The sequence below is a fragment of the Mastigoproctus giganteus genome, chromosome 6, assembly GCF_048544385.1.
Source record: "Mastigoproctus giganteus isolate SK-2022 chromosome 6, ASM4854438v1, whole genome shotgun sequence".
In the NCBI taxonomy this organism is placed as follows: domain Eukaryota; kingdom Metazoa; phylum Arthropoda; class Arachnida; order Uropygi; family Thelyphonidae; genus Mastigoproctus; species Mastigoproctus giganteus.
In genome coordinates, this window is record NC_143580.1 from 235,433,954 (window position 1) to 235,460,507 (window position 26,554).

Here is a 26,554-nt window from a genome sequence, read left to right on the forward strand (position 1 = left end):
CTGAGTGTAGTACCAAACAGTTGGTACATTTCTCTTGGGTTATTGCTAACCATATGCAGTACTTTGCATTTGTCAATGTTAAACTTCAGTTGCCACTTCTCAACCCATTTGCCCAACTTATCTAGATCCAGTTGGAGTAGCATATTGTCTATACCGTTGTTAACAACCCTGCCAACCTTTGTATCATCTGGAAACTTGGACATTAATCTTGATATACCTTCATCAATTTCATTGAAGAATACACAAAACAACAGTGGGCCCAGCAGCAAAACCTGGGAAACTCCACTAATAACATTTGTCCACGAAGAGCAGTATCCATTTATTACCACTCTCTGTCGTCTCAAACTCAATCCCTTTATCCATTGTAGCAACTTACCCTTAATGCTATACCTCTCCAATTTGTACAGCAGTCTTCCATGTGAAACAGTATCAAAAGCTTTCCTGAAATCCAAGTATATGATATCAAATTTATTTTTGACATTCAATTCCTTTGTGACCACATCATAGTATCCAATCTAATTGGTCATACAAGACCTCCCTTTAACAAATCCATGCTGTGTCTTAATTATTATAGGTGGTAGATGACTTTCATCAACCGGTGAAATACCATCACTTTGCTTATTGGAGGCTTGAAGTGGTGAAACCCATGTTTAGTCTAGAGCAAAGTTTCCGGCAACCCCCTCCCCCCATACTTCTCCTTAAACCCATGCACGGTACTAAGTACTATAGGTTTTGATACCTTTCGTGTTTGGGGTTTTCATTAAAAAAAAAAAAAAAAAGTTTTGTCTAGATGACCCTGCAATGCTTCTTTAACCAGTGACGCCATTATTTTCCCCAGAACACAAGTTAAATTAACAGGTCTATAGTTACTTGTGTCACGTTTTGAACCCCTTTGTGAATTGGTGATACATTTGCACACCTCCAGTCCATGGGGACCTCCCCTGAGTCCAATGAAGCTCTCATAATTATGGCTAAGGTTTGCTTACTTCCTTTGCTGCCTCCTTTAATATAACTGGATATATCAGTCCACCCCAGTTGCCTTCCTTATGTTTAACATCAACAATTTCTCCTCCACTTTGCTCTCAGTTATTACAAAATCACTTAGCTCCCTGTTAGAGTTTGATAAACTTCTGGCATTCCCCTCATTGAATAACTCCTCACATGTGAATGTAGATGCAAAATACTCATTCAGTTTATCAGTTACCTGAGCATGATCATCAATAGTCAACCCATCTATGTTAAGTGGTCCAATCTGATTCATCCCTCTCCTTCTAGAGTTTACATAAGCAAAGAACTCTTTGCTGTTTTTCTTTGCATCCTTTGCCAAAGATTTCTCGTAACCTTCCTTCGCCTGCCTAACCTCCTTTGTGACTTGATTACAGACAAGCTTATATCTGCCTTAGGCTTCTGTGTCACCTGATAATTTATATGCGTCCCATACAGTTTTCTTCTCTGCCATGAGCCTCATTAATTCATCGGACATCCATTTAGGCCTGAACCTTGAACAGTATTTGATAGTTGGAATGAAAAGCCTAGTAGCCTCCAAGATTAAGTCCCTGAAGGCTTCCCATTTAGAATTCAACATTGGTAACAAAATCAGTTGATCCCACTGTACAGAATTTAAAAACTGTCTAAGACCTAAATCTATCTTAATAAAATTTAAGGTCCTGGCACCTGAATAACAGAAACCAAGGAACATCTTACAAACTGTAGGGAAAACCAGTTTCCTTTAAAAGCTGTGGTCAATTTTAGTTTTACTTTACAATTTTTATGTTTCATCCCTATTCCTATAAGATAAAATTCAGTACTGAATTTTCTTATTTCAATATCCATTTATTGCTTGAAGTAAGCAAACCCTGATACAGCCATAAATACAACACAGTAACAGGGCTAACAAAGACAGAGGTCATTAAAAGTTAAGCAGTAAACAAGGAATAAAAATACATTAATTCATAATAATAACAAAGCAAATACTTAAATGGTATTTGTCCTAATAGAAACATAAATATCGATAAAAAAATTATATCAACATGTTTTTAGTACAAAATATAACAGTAAACATTTTAAATGTACTTATTTATGACAGTAATTGAAAAATGAAAACTATGTTCAATCTGTAGAGCCAGTGAATGAATTCTAAACAGGTTTACAGCCCAGTAGTCCCAAAGACAGATTGAAGCTATTTTGTCGTGAAGGGGAGAAAAATTATTCTACATTAAAGATACACTCAACTGTCAACAGATAATAGGATACAGAGTGCTTTTTTAGAATAAGTGGTAGAATGCAGTGTAGACTATACATGTGAGAAGGGATCCTCATTATGGTTAGGGAAGGACGTGACATGGTTTCTATCCATTTAAATTATAATATATCTAAATTACCACTCTTATACCGCATGGAGTTTTAATATATTTTATTTAGGTGTTACCTAAACTAATATACAATGAGCAACGTTTCAGGTATCTTGCCGATACCATCATCAGACCTTGCTGTTGGAAGACAAAAATAACATATTTTACATTGAGCAGATCTAAATAACAATCAACTAAGATGTATTTATATATGATCAATTCTAATTTACAAAAAATAGATGAAAATTTCTAGTTTATAATAACAAATTAGCACATCTAAGTTATGATTACGATCTCAAAGAAGAATTGTATGTTACAGTTATGTTACAATGAGCTATTTTTAGTTCAATTATGGTTAACCTATTTTTAATTAAATAAATAAACTTCTTACCTGCTGACCAATACCTCCTGCCAGATGTGCAGACCTAAATGGGCAAGAGGTTCAGTCAGCAATACATTTTTATAGGTAAGGTATTCATATAGTTAGCCAATAATGCTGGTTGCTGCTGGAACGAGTACAGAGAAGGGCAACAAGATTAGTGAATGGAACAAAGGGGTGCTCTTACGAAGAAAGGCTTAAGTTTTGCAAATTACAGTGTCTGGAGACTAGGCACCAAGCGAGGTGATCTGATAGAGGTGTATAAAGCCTTGAATGGTTTGAGCATGCTCAATGCTGATGGGATTCTTCCTCTAGCTCAGAAAAATCACCTGAGAGGGCATAAATTCAAATTGAGGAAAGACAGATGTAGGATAGACGTGCGGAAATTTGCCTTTAGCCAGCGGGTGGTTGGTTGGTGGAACAGACTGCCATCCCTTGTGGTGGAGGTTGATAGCCTAAATAAGTTTAAGGCTCAGCTGGACAGGTATTTTGAACGAACAGAGGGGTGAAGTGGAAGTGGGTTTTTTTTTTTTTTTTTTTGGCTGATGCTGCATAAGCTTGCTTTCTTGCATCAAATGCCTCTACTAATGCTAATGCTAATGCCTATCCTGAATCCAGGTTGCTTGTGTGGTGACCTTTGTTCTCTTGCTCTGGTTCCAGGTTGCGGTGTAGAGGATACCTGTCGTTGTGGAAATTGATAGGTTGAATAAATTTAAGGAGGAACTGGACAGGCATTTAGAGGGAATGGTGTGATTTTTTTTTTTTTTTTGGCTGATGCTGCATAAGCTTATACACTTGCTTTCTTGCATCAAATGCCACTGCTACTACTATTACCTTTGCTCATCAGATGTGTAGGCTGTTTCGGGGGTCTGGAAGAGAGTGTACACTTTGTACTTCTCTGGTTGATTCATTTCCTTTTCTTTCCTGGGACCTTATTTCTTCACATTTTTTTCTTTAAAGAGGAATATACTGGAGGTTGAAATCTAACCCCCCCGTTTTCTATTGATTGCTGAGAATCCAAATAATTTGATAAGAAAGGCTTCTTTAAATTTTCTTCTGTTATACTGTCTATCTGTGGAAAGGATGCTTGTATTATGGAAATTCCAGGTGTCACCACATTGGAAGGCACGGAGAGCTGTATCAGATTGTTGAATTCTGCCATATTCTGCATCTTTTTTGTGCTCTTTTTAGCATTAGCATTAGTAGAGGCATTTGATGCAAGAAAGCAAGCTTATGCAGCATCAGCCAAAAAAATTTAAAAAATAAATAAAAAATAACCATTCCACTTCACCCCTCTGTTCGTTCAAAATACCTGTCCAGCTGAGCCTTAAACTTATTTAGGCTATCAACTTCCACGACAAGGGATGGAAGTCTGTTCCACCAACCAACCACCCGCTGGTTAAAGGCAAATTTCCTCACGTCTATCCTCAATTTGAATTTATGCCCTCTCAGGTGATTATTCTGAGCAAGAGGAAGAATTCCATCAGCATTGAGCATGCTTAAACCATTCAAGGCTTTATACACCTCTATCAGATCACCTCGCTGGTGCCTAGTCTCCAGACACTGTAATTTGCAAAACTTAAGCCTTTCTCCGTAAGAGCACCCCTTTGTTCCATTCACTAATCTTGTTGCCCTTCTCTGTACTCGTTCCAGCATCTCTACATCCTTCTTGAAATGATGCCTCCAGACCTGTATACAGTACTCTAGGTGTGGCCTGACCATTGCCTTATACAAGGGAATAATCACCTCCTTATCCCTGCTAGAAAAATTCCTATATATCATCGACAATACACCATGAGCTACTCTTGCAGCCCATCTGCACTGCTCAGAAAACTTCATATCTGCCTGCACAACCACCCCCAGGTCCCTTTCATTCTCTACCACTGTCAGTGTAGTACCACAGAGTTGATACGTTGCTCTGGGGTTGCTGTTTCCCATATTTGGTACTTTACATTTGTCGATGTTACACTTCATTTGCCACCTCTCAGCCCATCTGCTCAACCTTTCCAGATCCTGTTGCAGTAGCATAGTGTCAGTAGTGTCCTTGACAACCCTGCCAATCTTCATATTGTCTGCAAACTTGGACATTAAGCTTGATATACCATCATCAATATCATAATCCTACACTGTAGGCATCTGAATGATTCCCCTAGATATTACTACCACATCCACACTATCTTATATACAGGAACTCTAGAATTATCTGGGTCACTGGGCTGTAGCTTTATGATCTGTTTGATGGAGGCTGAACTTTGGTAAAAGGTGAATATCCCGAATTTCTTGGCTTCTTTGGCTATTTTAGAGCTGATTGAAGGTATGTATGGTATACATATGGAGGTGCTTCTTCTGTCGATGCTAGGTTGTGGTTGTTTAATGGACTTGGAGGGGTCTATGATGGCTTTATTGATGATGTGGATTGGGTATCCATTCTTTAAGGCAACCCTGGTTAACTGAAACGTTACTCATTGTATATTATTTTAGGTAACATCTAAATAAAATATATTAAAATTCCACGTGGTATAAGAGTGGTAATTTAGATATATTATAATTTAAAAGGTTTCCTTGTTAATTTTACTTTTTTATTATATATTGACTTTTAAAAAGAGGATGTAATCTAGAGGACAATGAATAGCAAAGAAGCAAAAATAATTGCAAGATAGAAACTTGCAATTATTTTTAAACATCCTGTGTACTTGTCTTGCTTATCAGCAAGACAAGCACACAGGATGTTAAAAAGTTTTTTTTTGTACATATATTCATGAGTGTAACAAGGAAGACAATGCACAGCATTTACTTTCACATCTGCATAGTTTCACTCAACAATCTAACTTGCACAATGACAGGGTTCACAGCAACTTGAATACAAACAGCATGCATATTCCCCTACAACTACTCATTTAGCCATTGCACAGTTTACACATGGTGAGAAACATTGATACAACAATTACACACCTTAACTTGCAAGGGAGTATTTAAATTTTATTTTTGTTATTTTATTTTTTGTTTTTTAATTATTTATTTTTTTGGGAAGGGGGATAATATATTCAGAGTGCAACATTCAACAGATAAATATGATATTCTCATGTACTTTCTCACACACACTCATCACAGCACTCTGAATATAGATCAGCACCACCCCCACAGGCTAAGAACACTATATTGTCATACTTATAGGGGATCCCACAGGGCAGAGGTGCATCCTGGCCTGTGCAGAGCCCCAACACACACACAGGCAAAACTAGGATCCACGATTATCAGTAATAACTGCCAACCTCCCCTCCCACCATGCAGAGCGAGGAGAAGTTGGCAGTTATTACTAAGTGCAGGTACTAGGAAATATCGCAGTCTTTTAATTTAGATGCTGTTTCCACATTTCCCTCAACCAGACTAAGAAGGAACCCCATACAGTATAACCATAGAATACTATGGAACTGGAAGTGTCCACCAGGGTTGTTAATGACAGTAATGACAATAGGCTACTGCAAGAGGATCTAGAAAACCTGAGCAGATGGGTCGAAAGGTGGCAACTGAAGTTTAACATTGACAAATGCAAAGTACTGCATACGGGTAGCAATAACTCCAGAGTGCCATACCAACTGTGCAGTACAACACTCAGGGTAGAGAGAATAAAAAAGAACTGGGGTAATTGTGCAGTCAGATATGAATTTTTCTGAGCAGTGCAGACATGCTACAAGAGTAGCTCATGGGATCTTGTCAATGATATATAGTAATTTTCCTAGCAGAGATAAGGAGGTGATTATCCACTTGTATAAGGCAATGGTCAGGCCACACTTGAGTACTGCATACAGGTCTGGAGGCCTCATTTTAGGAAAGATGCTGAGCTACTAGAACAAGTACAGAGAAGGGCAATGAGATTAGTGAGTGGAACAAAGGGTTGCTGTTACCAAGATAGGCTTAGTTCTGCAAATAGCAGCACCTGCAGACTAGGCATCTGCGAGGCGATTTGATTGAGGTGTACAAGACCTTGAATGGTTTGAGCAAGCTCAATGCTGATGGGATTGTTTCTCTTGCTCAGATTCTGCATCTGAGAGGGCATAAACTGAAATTGAGGAAAGACAGTTGTAGAATAGATGTGTGGAAATTTTCCTTTAGCCAGGGGGTGTTGACTGCTGGAACAAGCTTCCATCTGTCATTGTGGAAGTTGACAGCTTAAATAAATTCAAGGTTGAACTAGACAAACCTTTGGAGTGAATGAATGGATGGAACAGGAAGAGTTTTTTTTTTTTTTTTGGCTGATGCTATATAACCTTGCTTTCTTGCATCATATGCCTCTACTAATGCTAAACTCTGTAAATTATTCTGGCAGCTGTCTGTATTGCTCAGAAAACTTCATATCTGACTGCACAATTAGAATGCTGTCCCTAGAAAAGATGGTGCTTGCAGGCAGGCAGGCACTGTTTCATTTTGAGGTATTTTTACTTTAGTAGCGCACATTCTTTGGGATGTGGGCATCCTGTGTCTCTGGATAAGGAGTCATGTTCGTCTCCCCTGAGGGTGATTGTTGTTTTAGTTCTTTTACCCTTATTCTTTAGATTATTACATATTTTGTTATCATATAGTATTAGTAATTAGCATTGTCCACATGGTACAAGGAAGCCTATGGAAGCCTGCAACAGCCAAAAAAAAGAATATAATAATAAAAAATAAATAAAAAATAATAATAAAATAAAATAAAATAACAAAAAAAATAAATAAAATAAAATAATAATTAATAACAGAAAAGGAAATGGACAACTTATGTGTTTCCCTCCTCCCTTTGAATTTCCCCAAACTGTCAGCCTCTACCACTCATGTAGATAACTTATTCCAGTAATTTATAACTCGCTGGCTAAAATAAAACTTCCTGCAATCCAGTCTAAACATCCCCCCCCCCCGTAACTTGAAATTATGGTCCCTTGTTCTAGAATCATTTATAACTGTGAAAATTTCGTCCTCATTCATTTTGCTTATTCCTCTCAGAGCCTTAAACGCCTCTAAGGCACCTAGTTTCCAAGCTCTGAGAACCACATATTTGAAGTCTTTCCTCATATGGACACCCTTTTGCCAATCTCACCAGGCAGATTACCCCTCTTTGGACCATTACAAGAAGCACAAGGTCTTTCCTTAGGTGCAGTCTCCATGCTTGAACACAGTATTCCAAGTGTGGTCTAACAATAGCCTTATATAACGGGATTATGATGTCTTATCCCTACTCGCAATTGTTCGATAAATCATCGATAGGACACCATTGGCCTTCCTTGCAATCAGTCTACAATGCTCAGAGAACTTCATATCTGACCGTATCATAATACCCAAGTCCCTTTCCTCCACTTCCGGCTTTAGTTGAACTCCGCCAAGTGTATAAGTTATTTTGAGTTACTGTTCCTCAGGTACAATACCTTACACTTTGCTGGATTAAAGCATAGCTGCCATTTTTCTGACCGTCCCTGAAGTCTATCTAGATCATTCTGAAGAAGCTCTGCTTGGCAGCGATCATTAACTACTCTACCAAACTTTACATCATCTGCAAATTTAGACATCACGCCCTCTATCCCTTCATCCATGTCATTTATGAAAATCAAAAACAACAGTGGTCCTAATACTGATCCTTGGGGAACCCCACTTCTTACATAAACCCAATCTGAGGAATAACCATTTATCATAACCCTCTGCCTCCTGCCCTGAAGCTATCCAGCTATCTATATAAGGATTTTCCCTGTGATTCCAACCTGTTCCAGCTTATAAAATAACCACTCACATGGGACTGAGTCAAATGCTTTGCTGAAATCCAAATAAACAATGCTGAAATTATTCTCCAGGTGACCCTGGAGAATAATTTCAGGTGGCTCTTGAGTGACCCTGTCAAAATAGCTAACCAGATTAGTTACACATGATTTTCCCTTTACAAAACCAATGGAATTCCTTCAGAATTCCATTTATATCTAAGTGATCCTGAATTCCACCCTTGATCATAGTTTCAATGATTTTCCCTACTACTGAAGTTAGACTAACCAGCCAGTAATTTCCCACTTCAATCTTAGAAATGCCTTTATGTATTGCAAATTCCAATACAACAGAATCACTCCCAAGTCCAGTGATCTCTCATAATTAGCCTCAATGGTTCAATGCACTCACTTTCCACCTCCTTTAAGATTACATCCCAAGGAGCCTTACTGTCCTGTAGGGTAGAAATTTTTTTCATTAAATAAACATATGAAATTTCAACATCATTAATTACATTTTTTTCAACTTCATTCCAACAAATTCTCATTGAAATAAAGGATTTTTCTTCTGTAAATATCGATGCAAAAATAACTATTGATTCATCTGCAACTTCAGCTGGGGTATCTAATACTCTCCCACATCCATTACATAAGAGTCTAATCTGGTTTGTCCTTCTCTCCTTTGCATTTATATATATAAATAATTCCTTATCCCCCCCCCCTCTTTGCCAGCAATTTCTCATAATCTGCCTTTACCAGCCTGGCCTTTTCTGGGGCACTATTGCAGAATTAATTTGTAGCTGTTACAGGCTTCAGTACTTTTTATTGCTCTGTAACATTTCCATGCCATCTTTTCTGCTCAAGTAATTTAGCAACTTCATTATTCATCCAACTTGAAATCCATCTCGTGGAGTATTTTTTTAATGGTATAAACACATTCAAGGCTTCTGTGATTAATGTTTTAAAGGTATAACATAATTCAATTGTATTCACTCTCTGTGAGATATCTACTCATTTAATAGAGGCTATGTATCATCTTAAGCCATTGCAATTTCATTTTCTGAAATTATAACCCATTCCTTTGCCTTAACTACTGCTACCTCTCTGTCTCTCTCTTCATCATCCGTGATCACTTCCTGCTACTGGTTCCTGTACTGTCAGCCCTATTATGTCATCTGGTTCATGGGTGATGAGGTCTAGAGTATTCTTTTCCTTAATACTTTCCCTGACATGTTAATACAAATAATAATCATCTAGTTGATTTAAAAATTGTCCCCCATGTGGAGTTTCCTTCCCATTTGCTCCAATCAATTTTAGAGGCAAATTAAAATTGCACATAAGACATTCACGATTACTTCCCATTCATTTGCATGTTGAGGCTCTCATCATAATCTTCACAATCGTCTGGCCTGCAGATTACTCCCATTCTCATTATACCTTTGCTTCCAACTATCACACACCATACAGATTCTATACTAGCATATGAATATTCTATACTAACATATGAATCCGGGAAAGCTTTCATCGTGTTCAGGCTGCTTTTGATAAGCAGCATGACCCCACCACCCCTTCTAACTTCCCTATCCTTCCTAAATACATTATACATACCATACTGAAACTCATCATCCCCTATCTCTGGGTGGCACCACATTTCTGTAAGCTCTATTATGTCAGTGTTACTTGTCTTAACCAGTAATTTGAATTCACTCATTTTATTGATGACACTTCTGACATTACTGTATAAACAATTAAGATTAATGTTCTTGTATAGTTAACTACCCTAAGTTAGTGTTCTTGTATAGTTAACACACCCCTTAAAGTTATTTAAGCTCACTTCCCTAGCATTTGGTACCTGATCATTTGAAATGTTTCTGGCCTCTGAACATCTTGCTACTATGTTCTGTTGCAGTAACAAATAAGAACTCTTGAGACATGTGCAAGTGTTACTTTGACCAATATTATCAGATAAACGCATATCTATATTACCCTTGTCCCCCAAACCAGCAGTTTCCCTGAACCTTTAAGATATCCTCAATAATACTGGCAAAAACTCTTGCATCATCTTTGTTTAAACGTATCCTGTCTCTACAAAACAGATTCCTTTTACCTACAAGTGCAGGCCAAGCTGATAGAAATTTCCCCCCCAAAAGCCTTGCAGAGTCTTTCAAGTCTTGAAGCTAATCCACAAGGCTTTCACAGCATATAATCCCTCCTATTGTGCCTGGACAGAATTACAGACACATAGACATTGTGACCTAACTTGCAGCATTTCTTCAGCATGGTCCTATATTTGTCTAACAAATCGTCAGATCGTGTATGCTTAATGTCATTAGTCCCCACATGAATAATAATATTCTCTTTACCCCTCCCCTCTCATTAAAATCTGACAGTCTGTTGGTGAGATTGTTAATAGTTGCTCCTGGCAGACATACCCTGGTTCTAGTCCACCTATTCTTATTACAAAAAATATTTCTCGTTTCCCTGACAATGGAGTCTCCTAATAAAGCTAAGCCATTTTGAACCAGAGTACATCACTTGGTGGGTTACTAGAGTCTTGAGTCCCTAACGAGATCACAGTTATATTATTCTTGAGGGCAAGCACCCGTTTTTTTCAGTGACTCAAACTGTTCTAGCAATGCACCAAATTGTAAATTAAGATCAGTGCATTCCTTACAACGGTGACAAAGAAAAAGAATCTCCAAGTGAGTTAGGATTATCCACTAGGTTAACCTTGGAATATATGCCACAGGTTCTGCAAAGGATAAAATCATGACTCACTCTGAAATTGCAATCGGCATTTCCATATGAGTCATGGTACCTTCTGACCAAGTGTTCAAGACAGATCTAACCTAACCTAACCTAAAAACCATTATAAAATTTAATAATTATTAATAAAAGAAACTTTCAAAAAATTATATTTATAATATTAAACAAACCAAACTATTACAGGGAGAGAAAAAAAAAAAGAAAAAAACTTATCAAAATAAACTTTACAATATACTAAATAACCTTTGAAATCCTGCTCTAATACCCTCTTATCTATACTTCTTTACTGTCGCTATGAAGAGCTCTAATAGGCACAAGACCAGTGCAGACAAGTTGCCAGAGCAGGTCATGGGATATTGTCAATGATACAGAGGAATTTTGCTAGTAGGGAAAAGGAAGTGATTATTCCTTTCTATAGGGACTGTTAGATTTTAATAGTAACAGAATAGCACCTTCCCTTACCTATAACCCTATTAACAGCATTAATTATTTTCCTATATTTATTTCATGGCTCAAGTGTTTCTTAAAATTTAATTTAATATGATATAACCACATTTTCATTTCCCATAATATATTGTTACTTTAAGTTCATATATAAAAGTTTTGGGTGGGAGGAAAATCATGAATAATGTGAAGTTTGCATAAAATAGATCAGTCTCAACAATCCCCCCCCCACTATGTTACAAGGCTACTTGCGCTCTCTGTAAACGCAATTGGCAGAGTAGAAGCAGCAAGATATTTATTTGCAATTTACAAGCAATGTACTAGCCAATCTGAATTCCTCCCAGATCATTACCAATAGGTTCAGTGCAAATAGATTATCCAGTGGTCAGCTTGCAAAAGCAGTTTTAAAACTACTCTCAAAATGCACGGAATATTGAGAATGTTGATATTCATCATAACTCCAAAGAAATAATTCACTGGATGATAGGAAAAATTGACAAAGATAAGATCTTTGATCCGGAGCTAAAACAATAACTTTAGTCCAAATTTCTTATCAGCAAAGCCTATTTAGACACCAACTAGCAGAGTCTAGGCTATTATACAGACATATAGCCTAGGCTCACATAGACTAGGCTATTCCTTTAAGGGATATGGATGCCACATACTGATTCCTGCTTAATTATCATTCCATTGCAATTACTTCTACTCTTTCTAAAGTAATGGCAAAATCAATTAACCGCCAATTCTTAAACTACCTAGAAACCTTCCGTCTGATCAATGATCGCCAGTATGGATTCCGTCAGTGTCGATCCACTGGTGATATTCTCTTATGTTACCCATTTATGGACTAATTCAATGGAAAAGTTTGGTGAAACACAAGCAATTGCTCTTGACATCTCAGACTTTCGATCGTGTTTGGCATAAAGGTCTTTTAAACAAGCTTCCATCTTATGGTTTGCCAACTGTTTTTTGTAATTGGTTATCCAGTTTTCTCTCTGTTCACTCACTGAGGGTGATGGTAGATGGCTCTCTGTCTTCTAACTTCTCCACTAATGCTGGTGTCCCCACAAGGTTCCCCCCCCACTCTTTTCCTCTTGTATATTAACGACCTTTTCCATTAACTGATTAACTGGAAATGCTAGCCAGTCGTTTTGCCGATAATAGCACGTTGCATTCCACTTTCCATTTTGAGAAACCTTGTCCTGCTCAATCAGCTTCAACTTCTCAAAAATCTGCTACCAATTCCTTAAATGCCGATCTCCAGGTAATTTTCCAGTGGGGCAAAGACAACTTAGTTGATTTCAATCCTTCTAAAACTCAGTCTTGTCTTAAATCTCGCAAAAAGGATTCTTCTGCATCTATGCTTATCTTTGGTGATTGTAGATCAGTCTCAACAATCCCCCCCCCCACTATGTTACAAGGCTACTTGCGCTCTCTGTAAACGCAATTGGCAGAGTAGAAGCAGCAAGATATTTATTTGCAATTTACAAGCAATGTACTAGCCAATCTGAATTCCTCCCAGATCATTACCAATAGGTTCAGTGCAAATAGATTATCCAGTGGTCAGCTTGCAAAAGCAGTTTTAAAACTACTCTCAAAATGCACGGAATATTGAGAATGTTGATATTCATCATAACTCTGATTTCTAGGCAAAATGATATCTCTCTTTTGGGGATTACCCTGACTTCTAATCTCTCTTGGCACAAGCACATTACGAATGTTGCTTCCTCTCCATCTAAAAAACTTGGTTTTCTCTTTCGCTATCAATGTTACTTTTCTTCCAAACAGCTGTTCACTCTTTACAAATCGCAAATCCGCCCTACCATGGAATATTGTTCCCACATCTGGGGCGGTGCCCCCAAAACCTCTCTCTCTCAGGCTTGTAGATTCCATCTCTCTGTCTCATAGATGTACTATTTCTGCTGCATGCCTTTTCTACAGATACTTCCATGGGCACTGTTCTTCTGAATTGGCTTCTATAATTCCCCCTCTCTCTTTCAAAACAGTCCGAACATGTGCTGCCACCAGCCAACATCCATTTACTGTCCAACTTCGAACTCACAGAACCAACTTTTCATCTTCCTCGTTTATTCATTCAACTTCCGTTTTGTGGAACAACCTTCCTTCATACATATTTCCTAAAAATTAGTCTACAGAAGTTCAAGTCCAATGTCAACAAATGTCTTCTTTCGTCTTCTCAACCTCCAACCCAAGCACAGTACTAAGTACTATAGGTTCTAATACCTCTCGTGTTTGGGGTTTACATTTAAAAAAAAAAAAAAAAACATGGTTAGCTCATGTAGTCACTCACAACATGCTTGCTATTTAGTTGCAGTTTACAATTTAAGATTTTCTGATAAGTGGCCATCACTATCATAATTTGCATTAGCAATATCAGATTAAGAGCCTGACATAAATCTATCATGATTTCCTGTTTTTGAAATGAATAGGTACACTGGGTCACTGCTATGATGTTTATAGCAAAATTAAGTCCTATCGACAAATATCAATAATCTACTGCACTGACTCAAAAACAGTTGGGAAGGAAAAAAAATTCCAATAAGCGAAGCAACACCCTGAAATTTCACATACTGATGTGTGCAGCACAGATACTGACAATAAGAACACATAAGAAAAAGAGTTGCATATCACAATATAAAAGTAGTTTTTATTTTTTTTTCCTGATTATAGAAAATAAAATAAGAAAACTTACAACCCATAATATAGATTTCAAGTAAGATGAAAATGCTACAAAACTTAAAAACAGTCATCAGCGGGAAAGTGAGATAAAAACTATGTACTTAACTTCAATCTATATATATTATAAAATCCACTAATAAGGCATACCATTTATACACAGTTTAAGCTGTATCATTACAATTCTGGATGTATGTCACCTGCAACAGGAATATCTGTGCTTGAAATTGAAGGTTCCAATTTATTTCTCTCATGTCAGCTTTCAAAATATCCTATAAAAGAAATTAAAAAAAAAAAAAAAAATTCATAAAATAACTTGTTAATAAAAACTACTAATAAAATTCTTGCATTATACTCACATCAATTAGCATTAGCAGAGGCATACAATGCAAGAAAGCAAGCTTATTATTATTAGCTTTAAGGTGCAAGGAAGCCCTAGGCTTATGCTGCACTAGCCAGAAAAAAAAAAAAAAAAAAAAAAAATTTCCCGAGTTACCCTGAAAGAGACAGAGAAAAGTAGAAGGGAATCACCAAGAAAGAGAAGAATGATGATATCCAGCTCAGGACCCTAGGTGTGCCAAGCCCATACTCACCAGATGTGAGCCCCTGGAATTTAATACAGCATCAGCCAAAAAAAAAAAAAAAAAAAAAAAACCCCTCCCATTTCACCCCTCCATTCGTTCAAAATGCCTGTCCAGCTCTCAGCCATAAATTTGTTTAGGCTATCAACTTCCACAACAAAAGATGAAAGTCTGTTCAACCAATCAACCACGCACTGGCTAAAGGAAAATTTCCGCACACCTATTCTACAACTGTCTTTCCTTAATTTGAATCTATGCCCCCTCAGTTCTTAATCTGAGCAAGAGGAAGAATCCAATCAACATTCAGCTTACTCAACCCATTCAAGGCCTTATACACCTCAATCAGATCACCTTGCAGGTGCCTACTCTCCAGGTGCTGTAATTTGCAGAACTTCAAGCCTTTCTTGGTAAGAGCACCCCTTTGTTCCCCTCACCAATCTTGTTGCCCTTCTTTGTACCCGTTCTAGCAACTCTACATCCTTCCTAAAATAAGGCCTCCAGACCTGTACACAGTACTCTAGGTGTGGCCTGACCATTGCCTTGTACAATGGGATAATCACCTCACTGTCCCTGCTAGCAAAATTCCTATATATCATTGACAAGACTCCAGGACCTGCCCTGGCAGCTCATCTGCACTGCTCAGCAAACTTCATATTTGACTGCACAATTATAGTCTTATAATTTTATACTCTGGAGTAGCCACATAAGGCATGACGAAAGTCTACACTTAAAATGATAAAAAGCAGCAGCAAATATTAAAAATGATTGATTATTTTGTGACAAAATATTGATTTTAACACAACATGTAGAGCTGTACACATCAACTTTATCAGTGATTCCCAATATTCTACTGAGAAGGTTGGGTATTAGCTGTAAATGGCAGCTGAAGTTTAACACTGACAAATCCAATATACTGCATATGGGCATTTGGATTTGATTTTGTGTATCAATAAATGGCATACAGACACTGAACTCATTATTCACACCATCCATCATGAAATTTTTACTAAATGGTTAAAAATGCTCATTGAAGTCTACTATCATGCTGCAATAATTCAAGCAGCAGACAAGAAAACAGAAATAAGTTGACCAAAAGCAACTGCATAATTTCATAATTAAAAATTTATTTATTTAATGCTGGTTATTATCATAAACTCAACCACTCAGCAATGACTTTTGAATGACAAATTAGATGTCACTGCAGATATAAAACTGAAGGGCAAAATCACAGACAAATGAATATTCAAGAAAAACTTGGAAAAACTTGGATTTACGTGTTAATTTTCTTTTTAATCACACAATATCTCTAATACTTGCACTGTTTATAATTTTATTCATTCCAATTAATCAAACGGCATATGTGGGAAATTTCTGTAAGTTCAAATTGTAAGTTATTACTGAAAAGTTCCAAACAAGTAGAAACAAATTAAACAAAATAACAAAAACAAAGAGAGAAAAAATAAATTAACAATGGTCAATATTTGTTCTGGAAAGTACTATGGCATTGAATTCTGATATAAGTGTAACTGCAGCATGGAATAACATTGGGAAACTGCACCCATGCACAAACCCAAAATCAGAAACATCCACTATTAGTAGCACCTTGTTGCCATAACTTTCCACATGTGATATAATAGTCTTTATCTGATTAATCAGTTGTTAACCCACATAGTGCTATTTTTAATTTTTATTAATTTTTTTTTACAAAATCCCCAAGCAAGAAAGGTGTTGGAACCTACAGTACTTAGTACCAGGCATGGGTTGAAGGTTTAGAAGATGAAATAAGATACATTTTGACATTAGATTTGAATTTGTGTATATTGTAATTTTCAGGGAAGGTTGTTACACAAAATGGAGGTTGAACGAATAAATTAAGAAGAAGAAAAGTTGGTTCTGTAGTTTTAAGTTGGACAGTAAAAGGATGCTGACTAGTTTGGAAGATAAAGAGGGAATTATAGAAGCCAATTCAGAAGAACAGTGTGCATGAAAATATCAATAGAATAGGCATGCAGGAGAAACAGAATGTCTATGAGACAGAGAGTGGAGAGACTCTGTTAGAGATGACCCATCTCGGGTCATTAATTAACCTAAATGCCCTGTTTTAAATAGAATCTAGAAACCTGAGAGCAGTTTTGGGTGGCACCGTCCAGATGTGGAAACAATATTTCATGGTAGGACGAATTTGCGATTTGTAGTGATCAGCTGTTTGGAAGAAAACTAATGCAGAGAGCAACTAACAGAGATATGCGATCTTGACTAGAAATCTGTGTGTTATCAAAGATAATTATAGGAGCAGCAGAAACTTTTTCAAGATATACGACAACAGGACTGAGTTTTAAAAGGATTGAAATCAACTAAGTTATCTTTGACCCCAACGGAGAATTTACCTGAACATCAGCATTTAAGAAAATGGTAGTGGATATACAAGAAGTTGAAGCTGTTTCTACAGTTTGTTTGTTTGTTTGTTATTTGGTTTTTAGAAGCATTAGCAACTAAGGCCATATTGCTCCGGGATATGGGGTGGTCATTCCCTGACCTTTCCGCATCCTCCGTATTTGGTGGTGACTGGCTCGAACCCCGGTCTAATCAAGAAGCGTGTGCTACGCACTGCTGCTCCTTCCCACCTGGCTACGGAGGTGCCTATGTTTCTACAGTGTAAGGTTTATTAAACTGGAAGGTGGAAAGGCAATGTGCTATCATCAGCAAAGCTATGGATAGGATTTCCAGTGGTGATTTCCTTCTACTTTTGACACACACTCTCTCTCTCTCTCTCTCTCTCAGGGTAACTTGGGAATTTTTTTTTGGTGCAGCATAAGCCTCAGGTTTCCTTGCACCATATAGCTAATAATAATAATATACTTGTGTGTACACCAATGCTAGGAGTTTGGTAAATAAATTTTATGAATTTGAGGTGTTGGTCAAAACATCAAAGGCAGATATTGTTGGGATATCAGAGAAGTGGTGTCACACAGATATAAGGAATGCAGAACTGGAATTTGGGGAGTACAATGTGTACAGGAAGGATAGGAAGGGAGGAGAGGTTATGCTATTAGTTAAGAAACACATAAAATCCAAGGAAGTGAAGCCAGTCGACATCGCTGGACAGTGCCGTGTCGAGTCAGTTTGGTGTGACATAAGCATTAGGAGATCAAAATTGAGAGTAGGAGTGTGCTACAGGCCTAATGACTCTGATGAGTATAATAAGAAACTGTACAGGGAAATAGAGTAGGCCAGTAAATCAGCGTCTTATAATGGGGGATTTTAATTTCCCAGATATTGACTGGAATTTGTGGGTTGGTCACACACACACTAGCAAGGCTTTTATGGATTTATTGGATGATTGTTTTCTACATCAGCATGTTCTGGAGGCAACTAGAGGGAGTAATACTCTTGATCTGATTATCAGTAGTGATTCTTCATGCATTAAGAATCTGCAGATAAAGAAACCACTAGGTGGCAGTGATCACAGTGTGCTCAAGTGGGATTTACTCAAAGAGGTAACTACCATCAGGGGCAAAGGGAAGGATTTTTGCTTTTGTAAAGGCGACTATGATGTGAGCCATTAGCATTTGCACAAAATAAAACTCATTTTTAATGAGGTCATTTAGATATTTTCTAAAAGCCTCAACTTGCTCTTCATCTGCACCTAAAGATTCACCACAGGTTCCTTTATTAACAATGCTGTGGCACTTTCAAAAATGCCACAGCCATCCATCACTCCTCTGAAATTTTAGGTCCACGCTATTCACAAATAAAAAAAAAAAAAAAAAAAGTTCTAAATTTTTACTTTAGGAGAGAAATTTTTTTGTCCGTTAAATCGGGGTCCAGTAAATAGAGGGCCTACTGTAATTACAAATAAAGCAAAAAGTCTAATAATAATAAATAATTAAGTAGAATGTATAATAATAATGAATAATACAATTAAAAACGAAATGTACATTAAGGAAATGCTAAAAATCAGATACGAATTTTAAAAAAGTGAAGGACCTGAATTAGCTGAAACACACAGATAATGAACTTAAGATGCACTTGAAACCATTTTAGAAGTGCTCTCAAAAATAATCTAAATGCAACCTAAAAATAAGCATTTTTATGATGAATGTAAAAGAATAATATTAATATGATAACTTTTGGAGTATTGCTTCCTCTAGGAAGCAGCAATATGGATTCATATTCAATAATTGTGTAATAGAAAACACTGACTTTCATATTCAATGTTTGAAAAAAAGCACTATTCTGTAGAATAAGAGATATAATTATTATCCCAGTTCACATTCAGGGGAAAAAAAAAAAATAGGTAGAGTAACAAAAGTGCTATTAGCAATTAGACAAATGGCTTCTTCAACAACCTATAAAGATCTTTTCATATAGTTATTCTAAATGATTTTTATAGGAAATACTGTCATAGCAAATACGCACCCTTCCTGGATAATAATCAAATGGCCACTATTATTAACTGTTTACACAGAAGAAAGTTAGCCTTCTATTTGAAAAGTATATGCAGCACAGATAAGCCTGACAGATCTGGAACATTTCAGACAACAAAATATCACAGCAGTGTAGGTATTGAATAACACTCAGGCAGCAGAGCAAAAAATAAATAAAATTAAAAAAAAAAAAAAAAACTAAACTTCCTGATATGGAAGAGTGATAAGAGGGAACAAATTTGTACATGCACATAAAAAAAAAAAAAAAAAAAAATTAGCAACATTTTGCAAATAAAATAAATGAACCAGCGGAATTTTAGTTATGTTGTTTGATATTCTTGCTCAAGAAAAAAAGCTTAAAAGTAACAATCAACATATATAATCAAATGAGAATGCATAATTAGATATCTGAGCAGAACAGAGCACACCTTATATAACCATCTGAAACACAATCTGCTTTTATTTTAAAAAACGTTTTTTTGAGAAAATGAACAATGTTAGTAGTGCTGAAATGCTAGGATATATCTGTAAACTTTGTTTTTGAATTTTTTTTTTTTAGCGTGGCCAACTGATATTAACAAAAGCAGGGGTAAATGAAGCAGGAATTTGTCTAGCTCTTCCTTGAAATTTATTCAAACTACCCACTTCCAGAACAACAGACGGCAGTTTGTTCCAACAATCAACTACCTGCTGGCTGAAGGCAAAATTTCCACACATCTATTCTGCAACCATTCTTCCTCAATTTGAATGCCCCCTTGTATTCTTGGCAAGATGAAGAATGCCATCAAAATTGAGCTTACTCAATCCATTTAAGACCTTAAACACCTCAATCAGATCTCCTTTCAGGTGCCTTGTCTCCAGATGCTGCAATTTGCAAAACTGAAGCCTTTCTTGGTTAAGAGCACCTTTTTGTTCCCTTCACCAATCTTGTTGCCTTTCGCTACACCTGTTTCAGCAGATCAATATCCTTCCTAAAATGAACCCTCCAAATCTATATACGGTACTAAAGAAGGGCTTAACCATGATCTTGTACAAAGGGATAATCACCTCATAACTCGTAGCAAAGTTCCTGTATATCATTGACAAAATCCCATGAGTTGCCCATGCAGCTTGTCTGCACTGCTCAGAGAACCTTATATCTGACTGCACAATTACCCCTAAGTCTTTTTCATTTTCCACTATGCTGAGTATAGTACTACACAGTTGGTACGTTAATCTAGGATTACTGATAACATTGACAGATACAGTACCTTGCATCTGTCACTGTTAAATTTCAACTGCCATTTCTCAGCCCATCAGCCTAATTTTTCTAGATCTTGCTGCAGCCTTTGTATCATCTGCAAAGCTTGGTGTACCTTCATCAATATCATTAGTAAATATTGAAAACAATGAGCTCAGCACTGAACCATGTGAGACACTACTAATAACATTAGTCCAAGAAGAACAATGTCCATTGACAACCGCTATCTGTTCTCCCACTAAACCATACCTTTATCCATAGCAGTAACTTGCTCTTAATGCCACACTACTCCAATCTGTCTTTGTGCAAATAATTTGTTGCAATTTGCAAAACTAAGTACAGTGCTATCAAGTAACAATCATTGGTGTAATTGCGCAAGGATGCTAGTAGTGGGACACTTGCATTTCGAGTGTTCAGTTTGTCACAATCTGTGTTTGAATTCGCATGCATCATTACTAGCAAATAAACGTTATGTCATATACCATAAAGGAATGTGCGTTTTAGTGGAATCTTACTTAGAAACAAATTCTTAAAGTGAATGCCAACAAAAATTTGTGAAAAAAAATTCCCTAATACTAATCCAAGCAAAGTTGCAATTTTCAAGATAAAAGTTTCATGAGTGCAGATCAGTTGTGAATATGGAGTATGAAAGAAGGAGTGTTCTTACACATATTTTAGATGACATTAGACAAACAATTTTGCAATCTCCAAACAAATGTCTGCAGAAACTCAGCATTCAAAAGGGGATAACACTTGGTTCAGCTCATTCAGCTTACTGTAAAGCAAACAACTAAAAATCTCTTTCCATATCAATCCACAGTATGAATGATCTTCAATTTCAGGATAAGGTTAAAAGATTACGATACTGTCACCTGGTTTTAAAAGTTTATTTCGCCATGATGGTACTGAAATTTTATTCAAAATTTATTTCACTGACAAAAGTAAAATAAATTTTATATAAAAGGTTATTTCACAGTGGTGGTGGTTCCAGTGAAGCAATGAACATCCGCACATTTTTGCAAAACCCTCTTAGATGCAAAAAAAAAAAAAAAAAAAGGGTGTTTCGTGTGACATACCTCGAAGAAGGATAGCTAGTTAGTTGGGTCCATATTTTTGAACAAACTGTTAACCTCTGACATTTACCCAAGGCATCATCATGCAATTTATTCCATTACTAGTGAAAAATGAGCAGGGCTACCTTTCATACTACCTGCTCAACCACTGAAATACTGAAAAGGTTTTCTGGGGATCAAATCATATCACAAGGACTTTGACCACCTAGGCCTCCTGTTTTAACTTCCCAAGACTTATTTTTATTATTATTATTACTAGACATAGGAAGGCCGCCGTAGCCTAGTGGTCAGGCGCACGGGTGCATAAGTACACGTGCCTACATACACGTACAAGTGACTGGGGTTCAAGCCCGTGACTGCTGAATATGGCGCTGTTCCTTGTATTCTGTCTATCTTGTGAACTCCTCTGACCATTTGGTTGTCCCAGAGTATAAACAGATAATTTATTTATCATATAGTGCAAGGAAGCCTGAAGCTTATGCAGCACCAGCCAAAAAAAATTTCTGAGTTACCCCGTGAGAGAGAGTGAGAGAGAGAAAAAAGTAGAAGGGAATCAACCAAGAAAGAGAAGGATGATGATATCCAGCTTAGGACCCTGGGTATGCCAAGCCCATACTCACCAGATGCAAGACCCTGAGGTTTATAGAAGTTAATAAAGTAGAAACCTTGGTAGAGAAAGTAACTTAAATCGAGCACAAACTCTTTGTCAAGTCACATACAGCATGATCAAAATAATGAATTTATGTATTGCTACAAAACTGCTCTCAAAAAAATAATAAATTGTATTTTCCTCTGATTGTTTTTGGGTTTTCTTCTAAAATAAATACCCTGTATAAGGCAATAGTTACGCTGTGCCTGGAGTGCACTATATGGGTCAGGAAGCCTCATTTTAGGAAGATGTGGATCTGTTGGAATGGATGCAGAGAGGGGGTGGGGGTTAACAAAACGTTTGCCAGAGGCACAAAAGGATATCCTTACCAAGAAAGATTTGAGTTCTATAAATTGCAGACTCTGGAAATTAGGCATCTATGAAGGGACCAAATTCATATGTTTAAAGCTTTAAATGGATTGAGTAAACTAAATACTATCAGTAGCCTCACTCTTGCTCAGACAATACACGTGTGATATGGAATAAACTTATATTGAAAAAAAGATTGTTTCAGAACAGATGTGTAAAAATTTGTTTTCAGCCATAAAGTAATTGATTGCTGGAACAAACTTCTATCTGGTGTTGCAAAAATGAGTAGTTTGAACTAATTTAAGGAAGGATTAGTCAAATTATATAAAAAGATGGATAAATGCAAAGTTGTGTTGTTGGTTTTTTTTTTTTTTTTTTTTTTTTTTTTTATTTGGCTGATGCTGCATAAACCTGCTTCCTTGCAACATTTATTCAGCGGAGGGCAGAGGGTTCATATGCTTCCCCTTAACCCCATGCGTATAAGTGTTCCTAAGTCTGTTTAAAAAAAACAACTCAAAAAACTGGTCATCATGCTCCCTCTTACACTGATACCTAGATACAACAGCGAATGTTAGTACTAACTTATACAACTGAAGGGGTTGAATTAAAAAAGGCAGAGGAAGACACGGATTTGAGAGTTATGATACTGATATTCTCTATGCAGACAGTTAGCAATGAGGGTTAGTGTCCTGTTCGTAATTTGTCAAACACTTTCTTGTAGAGAGAGAGAGAGAGAGAGAGAGAGAGAAGTGGTAATCCTACTATGCTAATGTACAACTGCACATGGAATACCATTGTTTCAAGGTTGTTGTTCTTTAAGCAAAGCTGTGACTAAAATCACACTGTACTGTGCTCAACATGCGTGTATGTCTGTACAAGTGTGTGTACACAGGCCAATCTGCATGTTGTGCAGACTGGAAAACCCTGGATAACTCACAAGAGAATCCTCCACCTGAGATTGGCTAACTACAGCTCCAATTGAAGAAGCTTTTTAGAAATCCTTTAGTCTATGACAGGACTTAAAGCCAGACCTTCTGAAGATGTGACAAGTGGTGAAATCACTGTACTGTCAGAGAGGTCTTGGAATACCATATCCAGGTATGAAAGACCACACCTAAAAAATGATATAAAGCCTCTTGAAAAGATCCAAAGATTGGCAATGCATTTGGTGAGATTATCTTTTGAACTTGGTAACGGTTACCTTACAAGGACCTCTCATTGAGGTCTACAAAGACCTGCGATAAGACATTAAAACGAATGAGGGATATTATAGCTGATGCCATAATTTCAAATTATAGGGAAGAGATATAGACTGGATTGTAAGAAGTTTTCTTCTAATTATCGGAAAAAGATCTGCGTGGGGAATCGAGGCCAACAGCTTGGGGAAATTCAAAACCCAGTTCATTACTTATATGAGGATTTAGATAAAAAGGGTTGTTTTTTTTTTTGCTTTGGTTGGCATAGCAAAAGCTCAGGATTTCCCTACACTATATGGCAATACTAATATTGTTACTAACTCTGTGTACATGATATTTCTCATTAATCAGATTATCTACCGAAATTAGGTATTTCAATCATCACTATTTTTTTCTCTGTCCTCTCTCTCCTCTTAGGGAGAGAGAGGACAGAGAAAAAGAGCTGAGAAAAATAATAAAAACCAAACATGAATACAGTTTTCTATAGTGCCTGCAAAATAACTGCACTGCTCTAAGAGATTAAAAACTATAATGCATATAAAATCATACAAGATAAAAGTAAAAAGTTCCAGGACTTAATTTTTATTTAAACTAATATGATATTTAGAGATAACTGCATAAATTTTTCAAAAATAATAACCTTGGCTATTTACACATTTTTCCATCCAGTGATATTGTTATAAGAAAAGCTTCTTGGAAGCCCTTTTTTGAAAGTTCCTTGAATGCATTGTTGTAGTCACCATAACTTCTTCATTACAAAATTGCTGTCTTTTTAATGAGATCTTTAGTTGGTAAAAAACAATAAAAATGGCATAACATTAAGCTAGGTGAATAATGGAAAATGTTACAATTACATAAAAGGAAAATGTTATTACTCAGAAATTACTGTAATCCAATGGGCAATTTACACCCAATTTGTATTATGGAGTAACTTCCAATTTTTCTATATCCAGAGATCAGGTCTCTCTTTCGTTCTTCTTTCTTTCTTTTGAATGGAAAACTCACGCACGAGTGGTATTAGAACCTGTAGTACTTAGTACCATGTATGGGTTGAAGGGGGAAGAAGATGAAAGAAGATACTTATTAACTTAGGCTTGAATTTCTGTAGACTGTAATTTTCAGGAACATATGAAGGGAGGTTGTTCCAGGAAACAGAAGTTGAAGGAAAAAATGAAGAAGAAGAAAAGTTGGTTCTGTGAGTTTTAAGTTGGACAATAAAAAGATGCTGACTGGTTGTGACATGTGTTTGGATTGATTTAGAAGAAAGAGCAGGAATTACAGAAGCCAATTCAGATGAAAACAGTGACCATGAAATTATCTAGAGAAAAGACATACTGCAGAATCAGAATGTCTATGAGACAGAGTGGAAAGACTGTTAGAGATGGAGCATTAATTAACCTAACTGCCCTCTTGAATGGAATCTAGAAGATACCTTTAGGGGCACCAGATGCGAGAACAGTATTACTTGGTAGGGTGGATTTGTGATTTGCATAGCATAGACAGCTGTCCAAAAGAAAAGTAACACCGAAAGCAAAAGAGAAAACCCAGTTTTTTAGATGGAAATAAAGCAAAATTGGTAATGTGCTTATGCCAAGAGATTAAAAGTCACGGTAATCCCTAATAGAAATATAAGATCTTGTCTAGAAATCTGAGTGACATCAAAGATAAGCATAGGGCTGAGTTTTAGAAGGATTGAAATCAACTAAGTTCATTTCAATCTTTACCCACTGAAGATCAGCATTTAAGGAATTAGAAGTGGATATTCAAAAAGTTATAGCTGTTTGCACAAGAGAATGGTTTCTCAAACTGAAAGGTGGAATGCTATGTGCAATCATCAGCAAAACTATGAACAGGATTTCTGGTGCATTAGCATTAGCATTAGTAGAGGCATTTGATGCAAGAAAGCAAGCTTATGCAGCATCAGCCGAAAAAAAAAAAAAAAAAAAAACCACTTCCACTTCACACCTCTGTTCGTTCAAAATACCTGTCCAGCTGAGCCTTAAACTTATTTAGGCTATCAACCTCCACTACAAGGGATGGAAGTCTGTTCCACCAACTAACCACCTGCTGGCTAAAGGCAAATTTCCGCACGTCTATCCTACATCTGTCCTTCCTCAATTTGAATTTATGCCCTCTCAGGTGATTATTCTGAACTAGATGAAGAATCCCATCAGCATTGAGCATGCTCAAACCATTCAAGGCTTTATACACCTCTATCAGATCACCTCGCTGGTGCCTAGTCTCCAGACACTGTAATTTGCAAAACTTAAGCCTTTCTTCGTAAGAGCACCCCCTTTGTTCCATTCATTAATCTTGTTGCCCTTCTCTGTACTCGTTCCAGCAGCTCTACATCCTTCTTGAAATGAGGCCTCCAGACCTGTATACAGTACTCTAGGTGTGGCCTGACCATTGCCTTATACAATGGAATAATCACCTCCTCATCCCTGCTGGAAAAATTCCTGTATATCATTGACAATACTCCATGAGCTACTCTTGCAGCCCGTCTGCACTGCTCAGAGAACTTCATATCTGCCTGCACAACCACCCCCAAGTCCCTTTCATTCTCTACCACTGTCAGTGTAGTACCACAGAGTTGATACGTTGCTCTGGGGTTGCTGTTTCCCATGTGTAGTACTTTACATTTGTCAATGTTAAACTTCATTTGCCACCTCTCAGCCCATCTGCTCAACCTTTCCAGATCCTGTTGCAGCAGCATAGT

At 36.9% G+C, this 26,554-nt stretch overlaps 1 protein-coding gene across 1 annotated transcript in view; it reads right to left on the reverse strand.

Annotated features, from left to right (window-relative positions):
- Window positions 1–26,554, reverse strand: part of LOC150085099 (serine/threonine-protein kinase D3-like) — a 224,473-nt gene that overhangs the window by 186,087 nt on the left and 11,832 nt on the right. The window contains exon 2 of the mRNA XM_090375772.1: window positions 14,511–14,632. Coding sequence (XP_090231898.1) covers window positions 14,511–14,513 — 3 coding nt within the window. The 5' untranslated portion in view covers window positions 14,514–14,632. The remainder of the gene's footprint in view (window positions 1–14,510; window positions 14,633–26,554) is intronic.